The sequence below is a fragment of the Cydia amplana genome, chromosome 8 (assembly GCF_948474715.1).
Source record: "Cydia amplana chromosome 8, ilCydAmpl1.1, whole genome shotgun sequence".
NCBI lineage: Eukaryota > Metazoa > Arthropoda > Insecta > Lepidoptera > Tortricidae > Cydia > Cydia amplana.
In genome coordinates, this window is record NC_086076.1 from 17,640,078 (window position 1) to 17,656,820 (window position 16,743).

A 16,743-nucleotide genomic window follows, 5' to 3' on the forward strand; every position below is an offset into this window, starting at 1 on the left:
AAAGAGCTCAAAGAGCCTTATTAAAGGTAGCCACTTCCCGCCCATTCCTATACCCTACTGACCTCCTTTATAAATCATGTGAAGTACTAACTGTTCGTCAATTATATATATTAAGCACAGTACCAGTGTTGGCCGAACGTTAATCCCAATTACCATTAAAAATTAACCATTGAAAAGGTTAATTCGAATTAACCATTAACCATTGAAGGAAAATTAATTGTCAATTCGCATTAACATCAATTTGCATTAATATTAATTTATTTCGAACCATTAAAAATTAAAAAGAATTAATGGTTAATGCTTCACAAACCATTAAAAATTAAATCAATTTTTAATGACAATTAAAAATATTATTGATAATTATCAATTAACAAAAATATATCGTAATTTTATAAAGGCGCCCGTAATTTTTATCTAGCTAGTGGACCTCAGGTTTGGTGCAACATAGAAACACGCCGTTTGGTCATCCGACTCGTCTTGATGAGCACTTGGGAGACCAGTACCCAAGATAGAGCTGATGCTGAACCCTGGGTGTACCTAGTGGAATTCAGGTTTGGTGCAACATACACACACGCCGTTTAGGCTATTCGACTCGTCACAATGAGCACTTGGGAGAGCAGTACCCAAGATGGAGCTGATGCTGAACCCTGGCTGTACCTAGTGGAACTCAGGTTTGGTGCAACATAGACACACGCCGTTTAGGCTATTCGACTCGTCACAATGAGCACTTGGGAGAGCAGTACCCAAGATGGAGCTGATGCTGAACCTTGGCTGTACCTAGTGGAACTCAGGTTTGGTGCAACATAGACACACGCCGTTTTGGTCATCCGACTCGTCTTGATGAGCACTTGGGAGAGCAGTACCCAAGATAGAGCTGATGCTGAACCCTGGCAGTACCTAATGGAACTCAGGTTTGGTGCAACATAGACAAACGCCGTTTTAGTCATCCGACTCGTCTTGATGAGCACTTGGGAGAGCAGTACCCAAGATAGAGCTGATGCTGAACCCTGGCAGTACCTAATGGAACTCAGGTTTGGTGCAACATAGACAAACGCCGTTTCGGTCATCCGACTTGTCTTGATGAGCACTTGGGAGAGCAGTATCCAAGATAGAGCTGATGCTGAACCCTGGCAGTACCTAATGGAACTCAGGTTTGGTGTAACATAGACAAACGCCGGTTTGGTCATCCGACTCGTCTTGATGAGCACTTGGGAGAGCAGTACCCAAGATAGAGCTGATGCTGAACCCTGGCAGTACCTAATGGAACTCAGGTTTGGTGCAACGTAGACAAACGCCGTTTTGGTCATCCGACTCGTCTTGATGAGCACTTGGGAGAGCAGTACCCAAGATAGAGCTGATGCTGAACCCTGGCAGTACCTAGTGGAACTCAGGTTTGGTGCAACATAGACACACGCCGTTTTGGTCATCCGACTCGTCTTGATGAGCACTTGGGAGAGCAGTACCCAAGATTGAGCTGATGCTGAACCCTGGCAGTACCTAATGGAACTCAGGTTTGGTGCAACATAGACAAACGCCGTTTTGGTCATCCGACTCGTCTTGATGAGCACTTGGGAGAGCAGTGCCCAAGATAGAGCTGATGCTAAACCCTGGCAGTACCTAATGGAACTCAGGTCTGGTGCAACATAGACAAACGCCGTTTTGGTCATCCGACTCGTCTTGATGAGCACTTGGGAGAGCAGTACCCAAGATAGAGCTGATGCTGAACCCTGGCAGTACCTAGTGGAACTCAGGTTTGGTGCAACATAGACAAACGCCGTTTTAGTTATCCGACTCGTCTTGATGAGCACTTGGGAGAGCAGTACCCAAGATAGAGCTGATGCTGAACCCTGGCAGTACCTAATGGAACTCAGGCTTGGTGCAACATAGACAAACGCCGTTTTGGTCATCCGACTCGTCTTGATGAGCACTTGGGAGAGCAGTACCCAAGATAGAGCTGATGCTGAACCCTGGCAGTACCTAGTGGAACTCAGGTTTGGTGCAACATAGACAAACGCCGTTTTAGTCATCCGACTCGTCTTGATGAGCACTTGGGAGAGCAGTACCCAAGATAGAGCTGATGCTGAACCCTGGCAGTACCTAATGGAACTCAGGTTTGGTGCAACATAGACAAACGCCGGTTTGGTCATCCGACTCATCTTGATGAGCACTTGGGAGAGCAGTACCCAAGATAGAGCTGATGCTGAACCCTGGCAGTACCTAATGGAACTCAGGTTTGGTGCAACATAGACAAACGCCGTTTTGGTCATCCGACTCGTCTTGATGAGCACTTGGGAGAGCAGTATCCAAGATAGAGCTGATGCTGAACCCTGGCAGTACCTAATGGAACTCAGGTTTGGTGCAACATAGACAAACGCCGGTTTGGTCATCCGACTCGTCTTGATGAGCACTTGGGAGAGCAGTACCCAAGATAGAGCTGATGCTGAACCCTGGCAGTACCTAATGGAACTCAGGTTTGGTGCAACATAGACAAACGCCGTTTTGGACATCCGACTCGTCTTGATGAGCACTTGGGAGAGCAGTACCCAAGATAGAGCTGATGCTGAACCCTGGCAGTACCTAGTGGAACTCAGGTTTGGTGCAACATAGACACACGCCGTTTTGGTCATCCGACTCGTCTTGATGAGCGCTTGGGAGAGCAGTACCCAAGATTGAGCTGATGCTGAACCCTGGCAGTACCTAATGGAACTCAGATTTGGTGCAACATAGACAAACGCCGTTTTGGTCATCCGACTCGTCTTGATGAGCACTTGGGAGAGCAGTACCCAAGATAGAGCTGATGCTGAACCCTGGCTGTACTTAGTGGAACTCAGGTTTGGTGCAACATAGACAAACGCCGTTTTGGTCATCCGACTCGTCTTAATGAGCACTTGGGAGAGCAGTACCCAAGATAGAGCTGATGCTGAACCCTGGCAGTACCTAATGGAACTCAGGTTTGGTGCAACGTAGACAAACGCCGTTTTGGTCATCCGACTCGTCTTGATGAGCACTTGGGAGAGCAGTACCCAAGATAGAGCTGATGCTGAACCCTGGCAGTACCTAGTGGAACTCAGGTTTGGTGCAACATAGACACACGCCGTTTTGGTCATCCGACTCGTCTTGATGAGCACTTGGGAGAGCAGTACCCAAGATTGAGCTGATGCTGAACCCTGGCAGTACCTAATGGAACTCAGGTTTGGTGCAACATAGACAAACGCCGTTTTGGTCATCCGACTCGTCTTGATGAGCACTTGGGAGAGCAGTGCCCAAGATAGAGCTGATGCTAAACCCTGGCAGTACCTAATGGAACTCAGGTCTGGTGCAACATAGACAAACGCCGTTTTGGTCATCCGACTCGTCTTGATGAGCACTTGGGAGAGCAGTACCCAAGATAGAGCTGATGCTGAACCCTGGCAGTACCTAGTGGAACTCAGGTTTGGTGCAACATAGACAAACGCCGTTTTAGTCATCCGACTCGTCTTGATGAGCACTTGGGAGAGCAGTACCCAAGATAGAGCTGATGCTGAACCCTGGCAGTACCTAATGGAACTCAGGCTTGGTGCAACATAGACAAACGCCGTTTTGGTCATCCGACTCGTCTTGATGAGCACTTGGGAGAGCAGTACCCAAGATAGAGCTGATGCTGAACCCTGGCAGTACCTAGTGGAACTCAGGTTTGGTGCAACATAGACAAACGCCGTTTTAGTCATCCGACTCGTCTTGATGAGCACTTGGGAGAGCAGTACCCAAGATAGAGCTGATGCTGAACCCTGGCAGTACCTAATGGAACTCAGGTTTGGTGCAACATAGGCCCACGCTATTTAGGTCATCCGTCAGGGTTCAGCATCAGCTCTATCTTGGGTACTGCTCTCCCAAGTGCTCGTCAAGATGTGACGGATGACCAAAACGGCGTTTGTCTATGTTGCACCAAACCTGAGTTCCACTAGGTACAGCCAGGGTTCAGCATTAGCTCTATCTTGGGTACTGCTCTCCCAAGTGCTCATTAAGACGAGTCGGATGACCAAAACGGCGTTTGTCTATGTTGCACCAAACCTGAGTTCCACTAAGTACAGCCAGGGTTCAGCATCAGCTCTATCTTGGGTACTGCTCTCCCAAGTGCTCATCAAGACGAGTCGGATGACCAAAACAGCGTTTGTCTATGTTGCACCAAATCTGAGTTCCATTAGGTACTGCCAGGGTTCAGCATCAGCTCAATCTTGGGTACTGCTCTCCCAAGCGCTCATCAAGACGAGTCGGATGACCAAAACGGCGTGTGTCTATGTTGCACCAAACCTGAGTTCCACTAGGTACTGCCAGGGTTCAGCATCAGCTCTATCTTGGGTACTGCTCTCCCAAGTGCTCATCAAGACGAGTCGGATGACCAAAACGGCGTTTGTCTATGTTGCACCAAACCTGAGTTCCATTAGGAACTGCCAGGGTTCAGCATCAGCTCTATCTTGGGTACTGCTCTCCCAAGTGCTCATCAAGACGAGTCGGATGACCAAACCGGCGTTTGTCTATGTTGCACCAAACCTGAGTTCCATTAGGTACTGCCAGGGTTCAGCATCAGCTCTATCTTGGATACTGCTCTCCCAAGTGCTCATCAAGACGAGTCGGATGACCAAAACGGCGTTTGTCTATGTTGCACCAAACCTGAGTTCCATTAGGTACTGCCAGGGTTCAGCATCAGCTCTATCTTGGGTACTGCTCTCCCAAGTGCTCATCAAGACGAGTCGGATGACCAAACCGGCGTTTGTCTATGTTGCACGAAACCTGAGTTCCATTAGGTACTGCCAGGGTTCAGCATCAGCTCTATCTTGGGTACTGCTCTCCCAAGTGCTCATCAAGACGAGTCGGATGACTAAAACGGCGTTTGTCTATGTTGCACCAAACCTGAGTTCCACTAGGTACTGCCAGGGTTCAGCATCAGCTCTATCTTGGGTACTGCTCTCCCAAGTGCTCATCAAGACGAGTCGGATGACCAAAACGGCGTTTGTCTATGTTGCACAAAGCCTGAGTTCCATTAGGTACTGCCAGGGTTCAGCATCAGCTCTATCTTGGGTACTGCTCTCCCAAGTGCTCATCAAGACGAGTCGGATGACTAAAACGGCGTTTGTCTATGTTGCACCAAACCTGAGTTCCACTAGGTACTGCCAGGGTTCAGCATCAGCTCTATCTTGGGTACTGCTCTCCCAAGTGCTCATCAAGACGAGTCGGATGACCAAAACGGCGTTTGTCTATTTTGCACCAGACCTGAGTTCCATTAGGTACTGCCACGGTTTAGCATCAGCTCTATCTTGGGCACTGCTCTCCCAAGTGCTCATCAAGACGAGTCGGATGACCAAAACGGCGTTTGTCTATGTTGCACCAAACCTGAGTTCCATTAGGTTCTGCCAGGGTTCAGCATCAGCTCAATCTTGGGTACTGCTCTCCCAAGTGCTCATCAAGACGAGTCGGATGACCAAAACGGCGTGTGTCTATGTTGCACCAAACCTGAGTTCCACTAGGTACTGCCAGGGTTCAGCATCAGCTCTATCTTGGGTACTGCTCTCCCAAGTGCTCATCAAGACGAGTCGGATGACCAAAACGGCGTTTGTCTATGTTGCACCAAACCTGAGTTCCATTAGGTACTGCCAGGGTTCAGCATCAGCTCTATCTTGGGTACTGCTCTCCCAAGTGCTCATCAAGACGAGTCGGATGACCAAACCGGCGTTTGTCTATGTTACACCAAACCTGAGTTCCATTAGGTACTGCCAGGGTTCAGCATCAGCTCTATCTTGGATACTGCTCTCCCAAGTGCTCATCAAGACGAGTCGGATGACCAAAACGGCGTTTGTCTATGTTGCACCAAACCTGAGTTCCATTAGGTACTGCCAGGGTTCAGCATCAGCTCTATCTTGGGTACTGCTCTCCCAAGTGCTCATCAAGACGAGTCGGATGACTAAAACGGCGTTTGTCTATGTTGCACCAATCCTGAGTTCCATTAGGTACTGCCAGGGTTCAGCATCAGCTCTATCTTGGGTACTGCTCTCCCAAGTGCTCATCAAGACGAGTCGGATGACCAAAACGGCGTGTGTCTATGTTGCACCAAACCTGAGTTCCACTAGGTACAGCCAAGGTTCAGCATCACTTCCATCTTGGGTATTGCTCTCCCAAGTGCTCATTGTGACGAGTCGAATAGCCTAAACGGCGTGTGTCTATGTTGCACCAAACCTGAGTTCCAGTAGGTACCTACTGCCAGGTTTCAGGGTCATTTTGCTGTCTCATTTTAAAATATCACGACCTGATAATTCACTGAAGCTTGTATTCATATGCTTATTTTTAATTTTAATACCTAGCTCCAAGTTTCTAAGCAATAGTAACATTAATTATTAGTTTATGAAAAAATTGATTTAATTGCATTAAACGTTAATTTAGATTGACAATCAATGTAATTAAACGTCTCAAAATTCAATTCTAATTAACTTAATTTAAATTGATGCGTAATGCAATTGACTAATTGCGGATTTAATGGTTAATGGAAATGATTAATTGTTAATTAGAATTACACATTACGGCCAACACTGCACAGTACTAAAGCAGCACGCCAGAACTCCTTTCAACACTGATTATAGAAATAAAAGGCGCAAAGATATTATATGCATGCAAACCGTACAAAGAAAATAAGTATTTTCATCTAGATTCTTTGTCTTTTTTGGGCCCATTTTTGTACAACAGGTTAAATGCAACACTAGACTTATACCCACTTAGCTATGCTTGTTGCAAGAATACTCTACGACGCGCCTTTCAAAAAATGACGTACGATGATACAGAGAACTTACTAATAGTCGTAAAATGATTACCTACTGCCTACTGTATTCTGATATTTAATACTTAAGAACCTACTTTTTTGTTCAGGTAATAAGACTTATATTGTGTACTACTTATAGTTTATAATTAAGTGAATAATTAATAAATAGTTAATATTGTCCTTCGCTGCCTGAAACACAGGGAATCCTAGTTCAGGCATTTGTAAATCACTTGTCTTTATAAATTCTTAGTCTTTAAGAGCAACCACTGTACTATACTTTTCTCAATAAATTATTTGTATTTGTATTTGTATTTGTATTTGTATTTGTATAATTACCGTCGCCCCTGGATACCCGCAACACCAGAGGGGTTGTAAACAAGTGCGTTGCCAGCTTTTGTATGGTACGCTCTTTTTTTGAAGGTTTGAAGGTCGTATCGGTCTGGAAATACCGCAGGTGAACAGTTCCTTCCACAATTTAGCTGTGATGTACGTAATGTCTGCGCAAAAACTCAACTTCAACTCAAATTGAATACCTACATGTACTTATGGGGATAATGACATTGCTTTGTCATTAACTATAATTTTAACGTACGTATTTGTACGTAAAAACCAATATGCTTGAACGAGTTATCTAAACTAAACTCGTAAACAACTAAAAGGAATGCCAACTATCCATCCCCATGAACTACTCCCATATATTCTGTTGCCGAGAACCGAACAAGACGAATACTTTTACAGCGTTGGGCGAATCACGTTCGACGTGTTGCCTCTCTGTCGCACTTGTAAATTCGTACGTAAGTGTGACAGGGAGACAAAACGTCGAACGTGGTTCACGGTAGGCCCTCTGATTTTGATCCGAGACGTTGCTTCGTAATTACAAATTCCGAACGGATACGATACGCAGCCGCGAAATCTAAACGATCCCGATTGGTGATGGGATTAAAATATTACTGAGAATATTTCTAAATTCCCATTAGAATGAATATAGGATAAAACCCTGGAAACAGAATTTAAACATTCTTTAGTACACTATTTGTTATACAAAATGCTTGCTATACTATATTCCTCTTTACATCAATAATTAACAATAAAATAACCCTTTTTCAGGCATAGTACGATTTATTGACTTTACATACGTGCCAATAGAATATCAACTTTAGTATTCCGATTTAAGGTTCAAATTACATTGTTGTACTATCGGGAAATGTGACTAATCTTCAAATTAATTATCAAAGCTGGATCAATTACAATATATTTGGATTAATGTTCGAAAAAAAAAGACAATTTATTATTATTCTCTTTATTTATTTTTGGTCTTAAGTTAGGTTATTTTATAATATGGATATAAAAATAAAATACAAAAACACTTACAAAAACAATACAAAATACTTATAAACATATTATAAAAAACCTAACCTAGGGTGCCGCCAGCAGCGGGGCAAGGCCCAAGCTGCCGGTGGTCAGGGCTGCAGAGAGAGGAACCGGCGGACTATCCGCGCCGTGTCCAAGATCACCGCCTTCTGCATCTGACCCTTGATCCAACCACCTAGCGAGAGTCTCTCAAGATGTTGGTCGAGACTCTTCGCTATTAGACCGTTCACTGAAACGACTATCGGGACAATGATCGTCGAATCAACATCCCACATGGCGGTTATCTCGTGAGCCAAGTCTAGGTACTTGCTGGACTTGTCCTTCTCGGCTTTCACGAGATTCTCATCATGGGGGATGGTGATGTCAACGAGCACGGCCCGGCGTTGCGATCGATCTATTATCACAATGTCAGGCTTATTGGCTACAATAGTCCTGTCAGTGATGACAGATCGATCCCAATAGAGCGTGGCACGACCATTCTCGAGAACTGGCGCAGGTGAATACTTGTAGTACGGTACTTCGCGGTCCACAAGGCCGTATAGAAGAGCAAGCTGCTGGTGTATAATCCTGGCTACGAGATTATGTCTGTGCAAGTACTCGCCGTTATTATTATTATGTAACAGCTATTTGCCACAGGCTGCACAGGCTATAGAAACCAAATAACTTCCAAGTATGACCAAATGTCGTTCCTACTTCTAACCTACGAAGTTTTATCCTGGGATCATCACATCACTACTCTAAACATGCGAGGGGAGATCTTAACTAAGTACCTAAATGATCAATATAAAAGTCTGGTTGACGTCTCTATTACTGTTTGTTAACCTAAGTTAAGAAACAAGTTTTCGATTAATTAACGAATACTTAATCAATACTTTTGCAATTACTTAAAATAGGCGTAAATCTTGGAAAAATGTATTTGATGAATCATGTTAGTATTACATTACTTCTAGGAAATAAGGGGGAAATAATACAAAAAAATATATTGATAAACTTTATTATTTTGAAAGAGACAAGAATTGTATTTTTCCATACTGGGATGTATCAAGAGACCTGAAACGAAAAAAAAAGTTAAAAAATATGTTTAGGAAAATATACCTATACAGAGTGGCAGAGGACGAGAGACTCCACCGCACGTGGCTATTTTTATCTCAAGATTTTTACATTTTATTGACATAAATTGAGATTATCTTTGTTCCTATGTTTTGTCATATTCGTCATCGTAACATTAAGAAAGGGTCTCGTTTTCTTCCAGGTAGTATACGTTATTATTTATTGTTCAAAAATTCTAGAGTTAAAATTGTAACTATGTGATTTTAGAAACGTGATTAAGTATTTCTCTGACACAAAAATTTGCCTTTTAATTAATTTATGAACTAACCAAGTTACATTTTTAACTTTACGGTTTATGGTTTAAAAAATAAACAGTAAGCTAGAAAATTAAATATTGGCGTTTAAATTGCTAGGTACTTATCATTTGTTTGCTTGTTATTTATCACGTCCCTGAATCAGCCTGTTATAATATAAATTAATTGTATACTATAGCCGACCAGACATCAAAACTTGTCAAGACAAATGCAATTTAGATTTTGCAAAATAAAAATTAAAAATATAAAGTTAATGCGAGACATTTTTATAGGTGTCTGGGAGGCTAAAGGTTAAACAGAGCATATAAAAGCGCTCCGCAATGTTTATTTTAGTCAAACAAATGTTATAAGTACTGGGTCACATATAATCAATTGCTTATAATTTTGCTAATGTTAAAAAAATTACGAAAAATCATAATGTTGGAACATTCTACAAAATGGGCTACAGTTGCTCGTACAAACACGAATTTCTGAAGATTTTTGACTGTCACGGTGTGTCGTGTATAGCTCATTAAAATTAAGCATGTTAGTTTTAAGCGTTTTTATTATGTTTTATGTACCCTTTACTTTCATGTGTATTTTTAACTTATATTGTGTTATTAATAATATTATTTGTGTTATATGCCTAGATTTAAGTCAATTATGTTCCTAATAAATATATTTTACCCATTCCCCAATCAAATGTAATAGCGTAAGCTTATTGGTCGAATAAAGGAAAACTGACTCTGCACGTAACACCCACGTCTTAAGTAGGCGTGGCCTAAGTGGCTATGGTGGGGCGCGCGCCTATAAATACCGCCTCCCGCCGTGGTAGCTTACTCACTCATCACTACATACTACTACAGGCAACATATGCCTTAACACGTAACATATTAACCATAAATATGTGTTCTTATTAACATACTAACCCGGTAATGGTGGTATTGGAGGTACGGCAAGCGGACTTCGAAGGTATCCCGGCTGGCGCGTTCCTGAGTGCTGTTTCTTCTCTTCTCGCAGAACTTTAATTCAACTTCAAAACTACAGTCTACGCTCCACACGGTGGATTTAGGTAAACCAGAGGTTTAAACTATGCTCAATAAAATAATAATTGACTTAAAACGTTGAAAAGCTGTATGTATGAATACGAAATCAAATGATTTTGTACGGAACAGCTCATGGAATGTCCCTGTAATGTTTTTTTATGTAACCCAGTAAAAAATTAAAGTATGTTAGTCTGTTAGTTTTGAGGGTTAGAAAAACAAGCCTGATGACTGTGATAATGTGGTTTCTCTGACAAAATGGAAATCATAAAAAATATCCAGTAAATCACCTCAAGTCCTACTCGGGATCGACCACTGATCCACAAAATATAGGAGCGTCCTTTACAAGTACGTAATAAAGGAAACTGCGATCGGCTCTGAATATCAACTGCCTAATCGGTTGAACTGCGGATAAAGTATTCACTATCACAGCTGAAACAAAACTAGATTTTAGAATGACGAAATCGAATATTTGTAGAGGGAACTTGCGGAATGAGATGACCGAGGTTTTATATGTAAGTACATATTTATCTTAATCTTTTTTTATTTCTTTAAGAAACACACTTTGATAAGGTTTACTTAAATTTGCTCTTATACTTATTACCTAATATGATTATTAAAAAATTCTAATAGGTACTTATGAAATGGATAAACCCGGAATAATAATTACAATACTTTCATTTGACGACTGGTCTGGCCTGACCTGGAGTGGCCTTGCCTGTGAAGCCGCGATCCTGGGTTCGAATCCCGGTAAGGGCAAGGGGGGATATGTGTGATGAGCACAGATATTTGTTCCTGAGGCTTGGGTGTTTTCTATGTATTTATGTATTTGTATATTATATATATCGTTGTCTGAGTACCCACAACACAAGCCTTCTTGAGCTAAGTGTGGGACTTAGTCAATATGTGTAAGAATGTCCTATAATATTTAATATATTTAATAATACTTTTATTTGGTGTAACCTTAATGACGCTAAAGAAACACAAAATCACATTCATCAAGCTGCAAAAAATGATACAAAAATCCGGTTACTTTAATTGTATGCTTGTACATTTTATTTGCTAAAAATACAAGTTTATAACGTTTTATTAACCATTATTTGATATCTGCGACCGAACCAGCGAAGAGAACGTTTCCTTTACAGACAATGTAGTATAAGAAACTGTGATCACATCTGAATGTTATTTCTTTGGGGGGAATCGGATCGATGACCGCCGAAGTCGCTCTGACTACTAGGGCTGGAAATAATGATAAGAGTAAGATAATAGTAATTGTAGTAAGATAATTATGAATGATTATAATAACCATGCATTATTGGGTCAAAAATGGAAAGGTATCACACAAGAAACTGATTATTCACTTTAAAACGAGAAGGGATTACGACATAGACTATAGGTTGAGATCTCATCAACGTAATGTAATACACCATCTATTAAAACACAAATTGTGACTGTCCCATTTTATACAATATTAATTAATACAGTACATTCTCGCTAATCCGGCACTTACATCCCAACCCAGTCCCAGACTAGTGGAAAATGTAGATTGCTGGAAGTTAGATCATATCTGCATAAGTATGTATTGATATATTATTAATTAAAAAAATAAACTGTTAAAGGCGATTTGCAAGGATTTACGGCCTGTATCATTGGACAGTTCCACAGAACAAGACGGTGGACTGAAGCTTCAGATAAAACAGGAAGGCTCGGTCAGCTCTGAACTCTAGTGGGGGAGGGAGTGGAGGACCCGGTCTGGGAAGTCCTACAACACCTCCTGGAAGGAAAGGAGGCAGCAAACTTTGAATATTAGAGATGGGAAAATAGGGATATCAGAAATTGTTCCATTTTTCTAGTCACACTATCTGTTCCACAAAATATACAAGTAACTAATGAAGATAAATATTTAAAATCAGTGTCTTAGACTATAAATAATTCTACAAAGACTACTTGTTAATTAATATGAATATGTGAGAAACTACATTAGGTAAAAAATTAAATTAAATTTTATTCACATAATTGTAAGTATTTTGTGCGAATATAGTAAAGTTGTTGCGCTTTAAAGGTCCTAAGAACGCATATAAAACTTTATGCCCATACCACATTATCACAGTATTATCAGTTTAGTTTAATTTGCTTTTGATTAAATACTCTTCTTAATTTCGTTAATCACAAATATTTAGTTGATAACTTTGAAAAATGAACACATATAAAACGGTTTAGTTTTGTAAAGTTTTAATAAACCTTATTGAATGCATGACCAATTTTTTCTAGATGTCGCTCTTCCCTCCACAGAACAAAGTGGTATTTTGTAGTCTTATATAAAAGAGGAAAGGTCGGTCGGCTCTGAATACAATTGATTGCGGGGGCGGTGCAGGGATTGCCCTTGTAGATACGACAACACCTGTAAATAATTATGGTATATTTTTCTGCGACTACTTCATTTATATTTTGGTGATCAACTTTGACTTCTCTCTTCATGAAATTCAAAGTCAAAATTTAGCCGTAGATTCAGATTTTAACATATTAAAAAAAATCCTTTTGATCAACTGAGCACCTATTATAAAAGAGACATGCAAAGAATAAGGTTACCATTAGCAGCAGCAGCTTCGGATCCTTCCTCGTTGACTTCAATGAACGCCTTCTGGATGGCCTTCGACACATAGGTGTTCTCTGGGGTCTTCAATAATCCTGACAGTCCAGAGTCCTTCGTATCGAATATCTTGGTGACGCCCAACTAGGAAATAGACAAATATGATTATGAGACGAACTTAAATGCCACATTTAAGCCGAATTTCAACACCCAGATTTTAATCTGGTTTAAGGAGTGATATAATTTTAACTTATAAAATAATAGTTATAACTGATACTTTTTATACCGAATTATGGAATTCAGTTTCATTCCGATTTATTGGCAAATACAAAACTGGTAAAAGGTATTGAGCAATTTAAGATAAATAACATAAATATATTATAATTACCTTTTTAAGAATATCCGAAAGATCGGTTGTCGTTTCAATTGTGAATGGCGGCAGGTAAACCTTTACTTTCTGGCTGCTCAAGCTTCCCATGACTTTCTCGAAGTTTGGTTGAAGTTGCAGGCTCTTAGCGACTTGAAGAAGGCCATTTTTCTCGTTTGGCAAGACGACGACCATGCTGAAGTTATCGCCTTTGTAGAACATTTGAAGGACCTAAAAAACGTTTGTTAATTGTAAAAAAATGCCTATCACATAAAAAACAAAATATGATCTACTCTGATCAAAGTGGGATTGGAAAACAACTCGATTGCCGGTCTAATCTGCAACCAATTACACCAGATGACCGTTTTCATCATTTACAGCGCTAGTGACATCTAAATACCGTGATTGGAAGGTTTACAAACTTAACCAATCCTGAAGACATGCGTTGCATGACCAATATTACATTTTAAAAATACTGCAAAAGGGGTTGCTTCTGTGTAAAATTACCGTGCAGTTGAGTTCAGGAACTGCTCCGTAATTGAATTGTCGCTCCTGGTACATCAGATTAGTCTTTTTAGTCGTTCCGTCGCTCAAGTAGAAATCTGCGTCCTTGATGGTGTTATTTTTGTTGAAAGCATAATGCCATTCACCCTTAAAATATAATTTAATAAATAAAAGCACTGCTAAAAATAAAAAATAAACAAATATTCTGTGAATAAAGTACGATTTGAAATAGATAAAGAGTTGACCTTTGCTGTCGGGTTTGATAATAAAAGTGAATTAAAAGTGAAGAACAGAAGACCTTTATGATGAGAAATAAAACGACTCTTCTATTCGGAGAATGTATTTTTTCTTGCGCCTTGTGAACAAAATATCAAAAGTAATTAAACTAAGTAATGTCAATATTTACCTTGAAATAAATAGCATTGACCAACACAAGTCGCGTTAAAGCCGACAGATCAGAAGGCTGGATTAAATCATGGATACGATTGTTCGTTTCGCTTTCAACCTGAAATAAGTAAAATAAAAACATTTACCACTATTGTCAGCCAACAAAGGCCCATAGATACATATCCTACTAACACTATTGTAATAGGTTCCTATAATTATAATCGAAGAAACTAAAAAACATTTTGGAACCAACAGGTTTTTGTAGTCACCTGTTCTGGTGTAGGATTCGGCAATACCCACGGAACCGTCGAAATACCACACCCTTCGGCCAGATACTGAAGTCCGAACTCTTAATGGTTTCCAGCAGTTTAGTTTAATGTTATTATAAAATTAATAAAATAATGATTTATCTAATTTATACTATAAAGAAACTCTCTAAGACATAAGTTTATCGAAATTACCCAAGAATTGAAAGTACTCGCAGCTTCAGTATTCTTACTAAAGTCGAATTCTTGGGCGTCGGCGTGTACAACGTCGACAGAGTCTTTCTTAAAACCGTCACTCAATGGGTATTTCAGATCAGAGTATACTTTGGCGGCTGTGGAGAAGTTGACACTGGTTTGGCCTTCGAAGGAAGAAGCCAAACTGGGGAATGCAGAACGGATCTGCAAAGAAAAGTTAGTTGGTCAAACCAATTTGTCAGTAAATAAAAACAAAAAAAAACTATACTCATCCTTTTATTTTGGGTGCTAGTACTAGGATAAGACAAAGATAGTATGATTCTCTCTGTCTATGTTTGAAATGAGATAGTCCTTTGACAAACTATATCAAAAATTGCGTAGTAACAGCAACAGTCTTCACATGGCGGATATCCCGAATGAAGTGGATGAATAAAATTGTCAGTGAATAGTATAGATAGAAGAAAGGGTTTTTTACCTGTTCTTTGGTGGAAACATTGAGTATTGTTAAAAGTTCTTTAAGGGAGGCTCCGGTAGTGTGCAGCACAAGTTGGACTAGCGGGGTGAACACCGAATATGGCGACGTAATAAGATTCTTACTCGGCTCAGCATTCAATCGTTCCTAAAATACAAATATGTTTTTATTTTATTCACGGAATCTCTTCTAGTTTTAGGTACTTCTAGCTAAAAACTTGTTGGAGTTATATCACTTCTATGCCAACATCGATAAGTTAGTTTATTTTAAAAGCTTTAGATTTAAAATGCCCAATTGATAAAGTAATTAAATTGTGGCAAAACGGGATAAAAACTTAAAACTTAAATAAAAAATGTATCCCAAGTCCTGATTGCTTGGTGGTCCCACATATGCGTAACGCATTTCCCCTCTTATTTTAAAAAAGGGTTCCAGAAAGCTGGCCACATTGTCCCTCTGGCTAGCAATGCTGATCCGCTGAGCGAAATATAGGCCAGCCCTCTGGTCACCCGAAACTCTATATGGCACTTTGCTAACTCCTTACAAAACGTACATAAAGGAATTCGCCATTAAAGTTAGTGACACCAGTTTTTAGGCTAGCTACAGCATCGCTGCCACTAGAACCGGTAGTTGGCTTCGCAGTTGTAGTTGGCTTCTCACTGGTTGGTGTTTCTATGGTCACAGGAGTGTTGGTGGTCGTAACAACGGTTCCTGTAAAATGTAACCATTTTTTTAATGTTAATCCTTTGAATACCACGCCCATCGTGCGCGGTGCGTCAACGTGAACCTTGTCGGAATTCATGAAAGTTGATATTGGACTGTAGCCGCTCACGTCAATGTCTTTGGCGGACAAAGGGTTTTACGTAAGAAGATGAAGGTGGAGTATTACGCAATAATGTAAACTGATTCACAAGCATTATAAGGAGCACTATACGAATATTGGTGCGAAGATTCCGATGGTGACTGCACCATTGCTGTTGCAGCAGTGACAACGATATCGCTCTCTAATGTAATGCTTACAATGCGATATTAAATTTGGCTACCGAATGGTATAGTCTAAAGGGCCCCACTGATTACCAGTCCGCCGGACGATATCGGCCTGTCAGTTAGAACAAAAAGTTGACAATTCCGAACAGTTGACAGGCCGATATCGACCGGCGGACTGGTAATCAGTGGGCCCCTTAATAGTGCAATGTAAGTATGGTCCACAAGTTCAATACCTATTTATTTCAGTATAAATACAGTGTTCTGTTTGTTTTATTTGGGTGTTTCTCATATACGAATTTTATTGACTCAGAACTGCTTCATTCAAATAATATACACGTAGATATAATTCGAGTTAGTGTTGGTAAAATTTTTGGATCATATTTGGGAGATTTTGGACTATAGTTGGGTGGTTTTACTGTACGTTAAAACGATTA

General features: G+C 40.5%; 1 protein-coding gene across 1 annotated transcript; it reads right to left on the reverse strand.

The window, feature by feature from the left end:
• Positions 1-10,822: 10,822 nt before the first annotated feature.
• LOC134650502 (antichymotrypsin-2-like) lies at positions 10,823-16,124 on the reverse strand. The gene is made up of 8 exons (XM_063505459.1): positions 15,876-16,124; positions 15,329-15,472; positions 14,854-15,057; positions 14,412-14,510; positions 14,009-14,152; positions 13,523-13,732; positions 13,134-13,278; positions 10,823-10,976 (listed from the first exon to the last, which is right to left on the reverse strand). The coding sequence occupies exons 1-8, from the start codon at positions 16,122-16,124 to the stop codon at positions 10,843-10,845; spliced, it is 1,329 nt and encodes a 442-aa protein (XP_063361529.1). The 3' UTR covers positions 10,823-10,842.
• Positions 16,125-16,743: the final 619 nt, after the last annotated feature.

What these genes read in the sequence shown, in the direction of transcription:
- LOC134650502 (XM_063505459.1), bottom strand. Translation starts at nt 16,124, where the DNA reads ATGAATTCCGACAAGGTTCACGTTGACGCACCGCGCACGATGGGCGTG. An exon ending in CGAGTACTTTCAATTCTTGG is followed by an intron (nt 14,511 to 14,853) that starts GTAATTTCGATA and finishes TACTTATTTCAG; the next exon opens with GTTGAAAGCGAAACGAACAA. An exon ending in TCAATGCTATTTATTTCAAG is followed by an intron (nt 14,153 to 14,411) that starts GTAAATATTGAC and finishes TTATATTTTAAG; the next exon opens with GGTGAATGGCATTATGCTTT.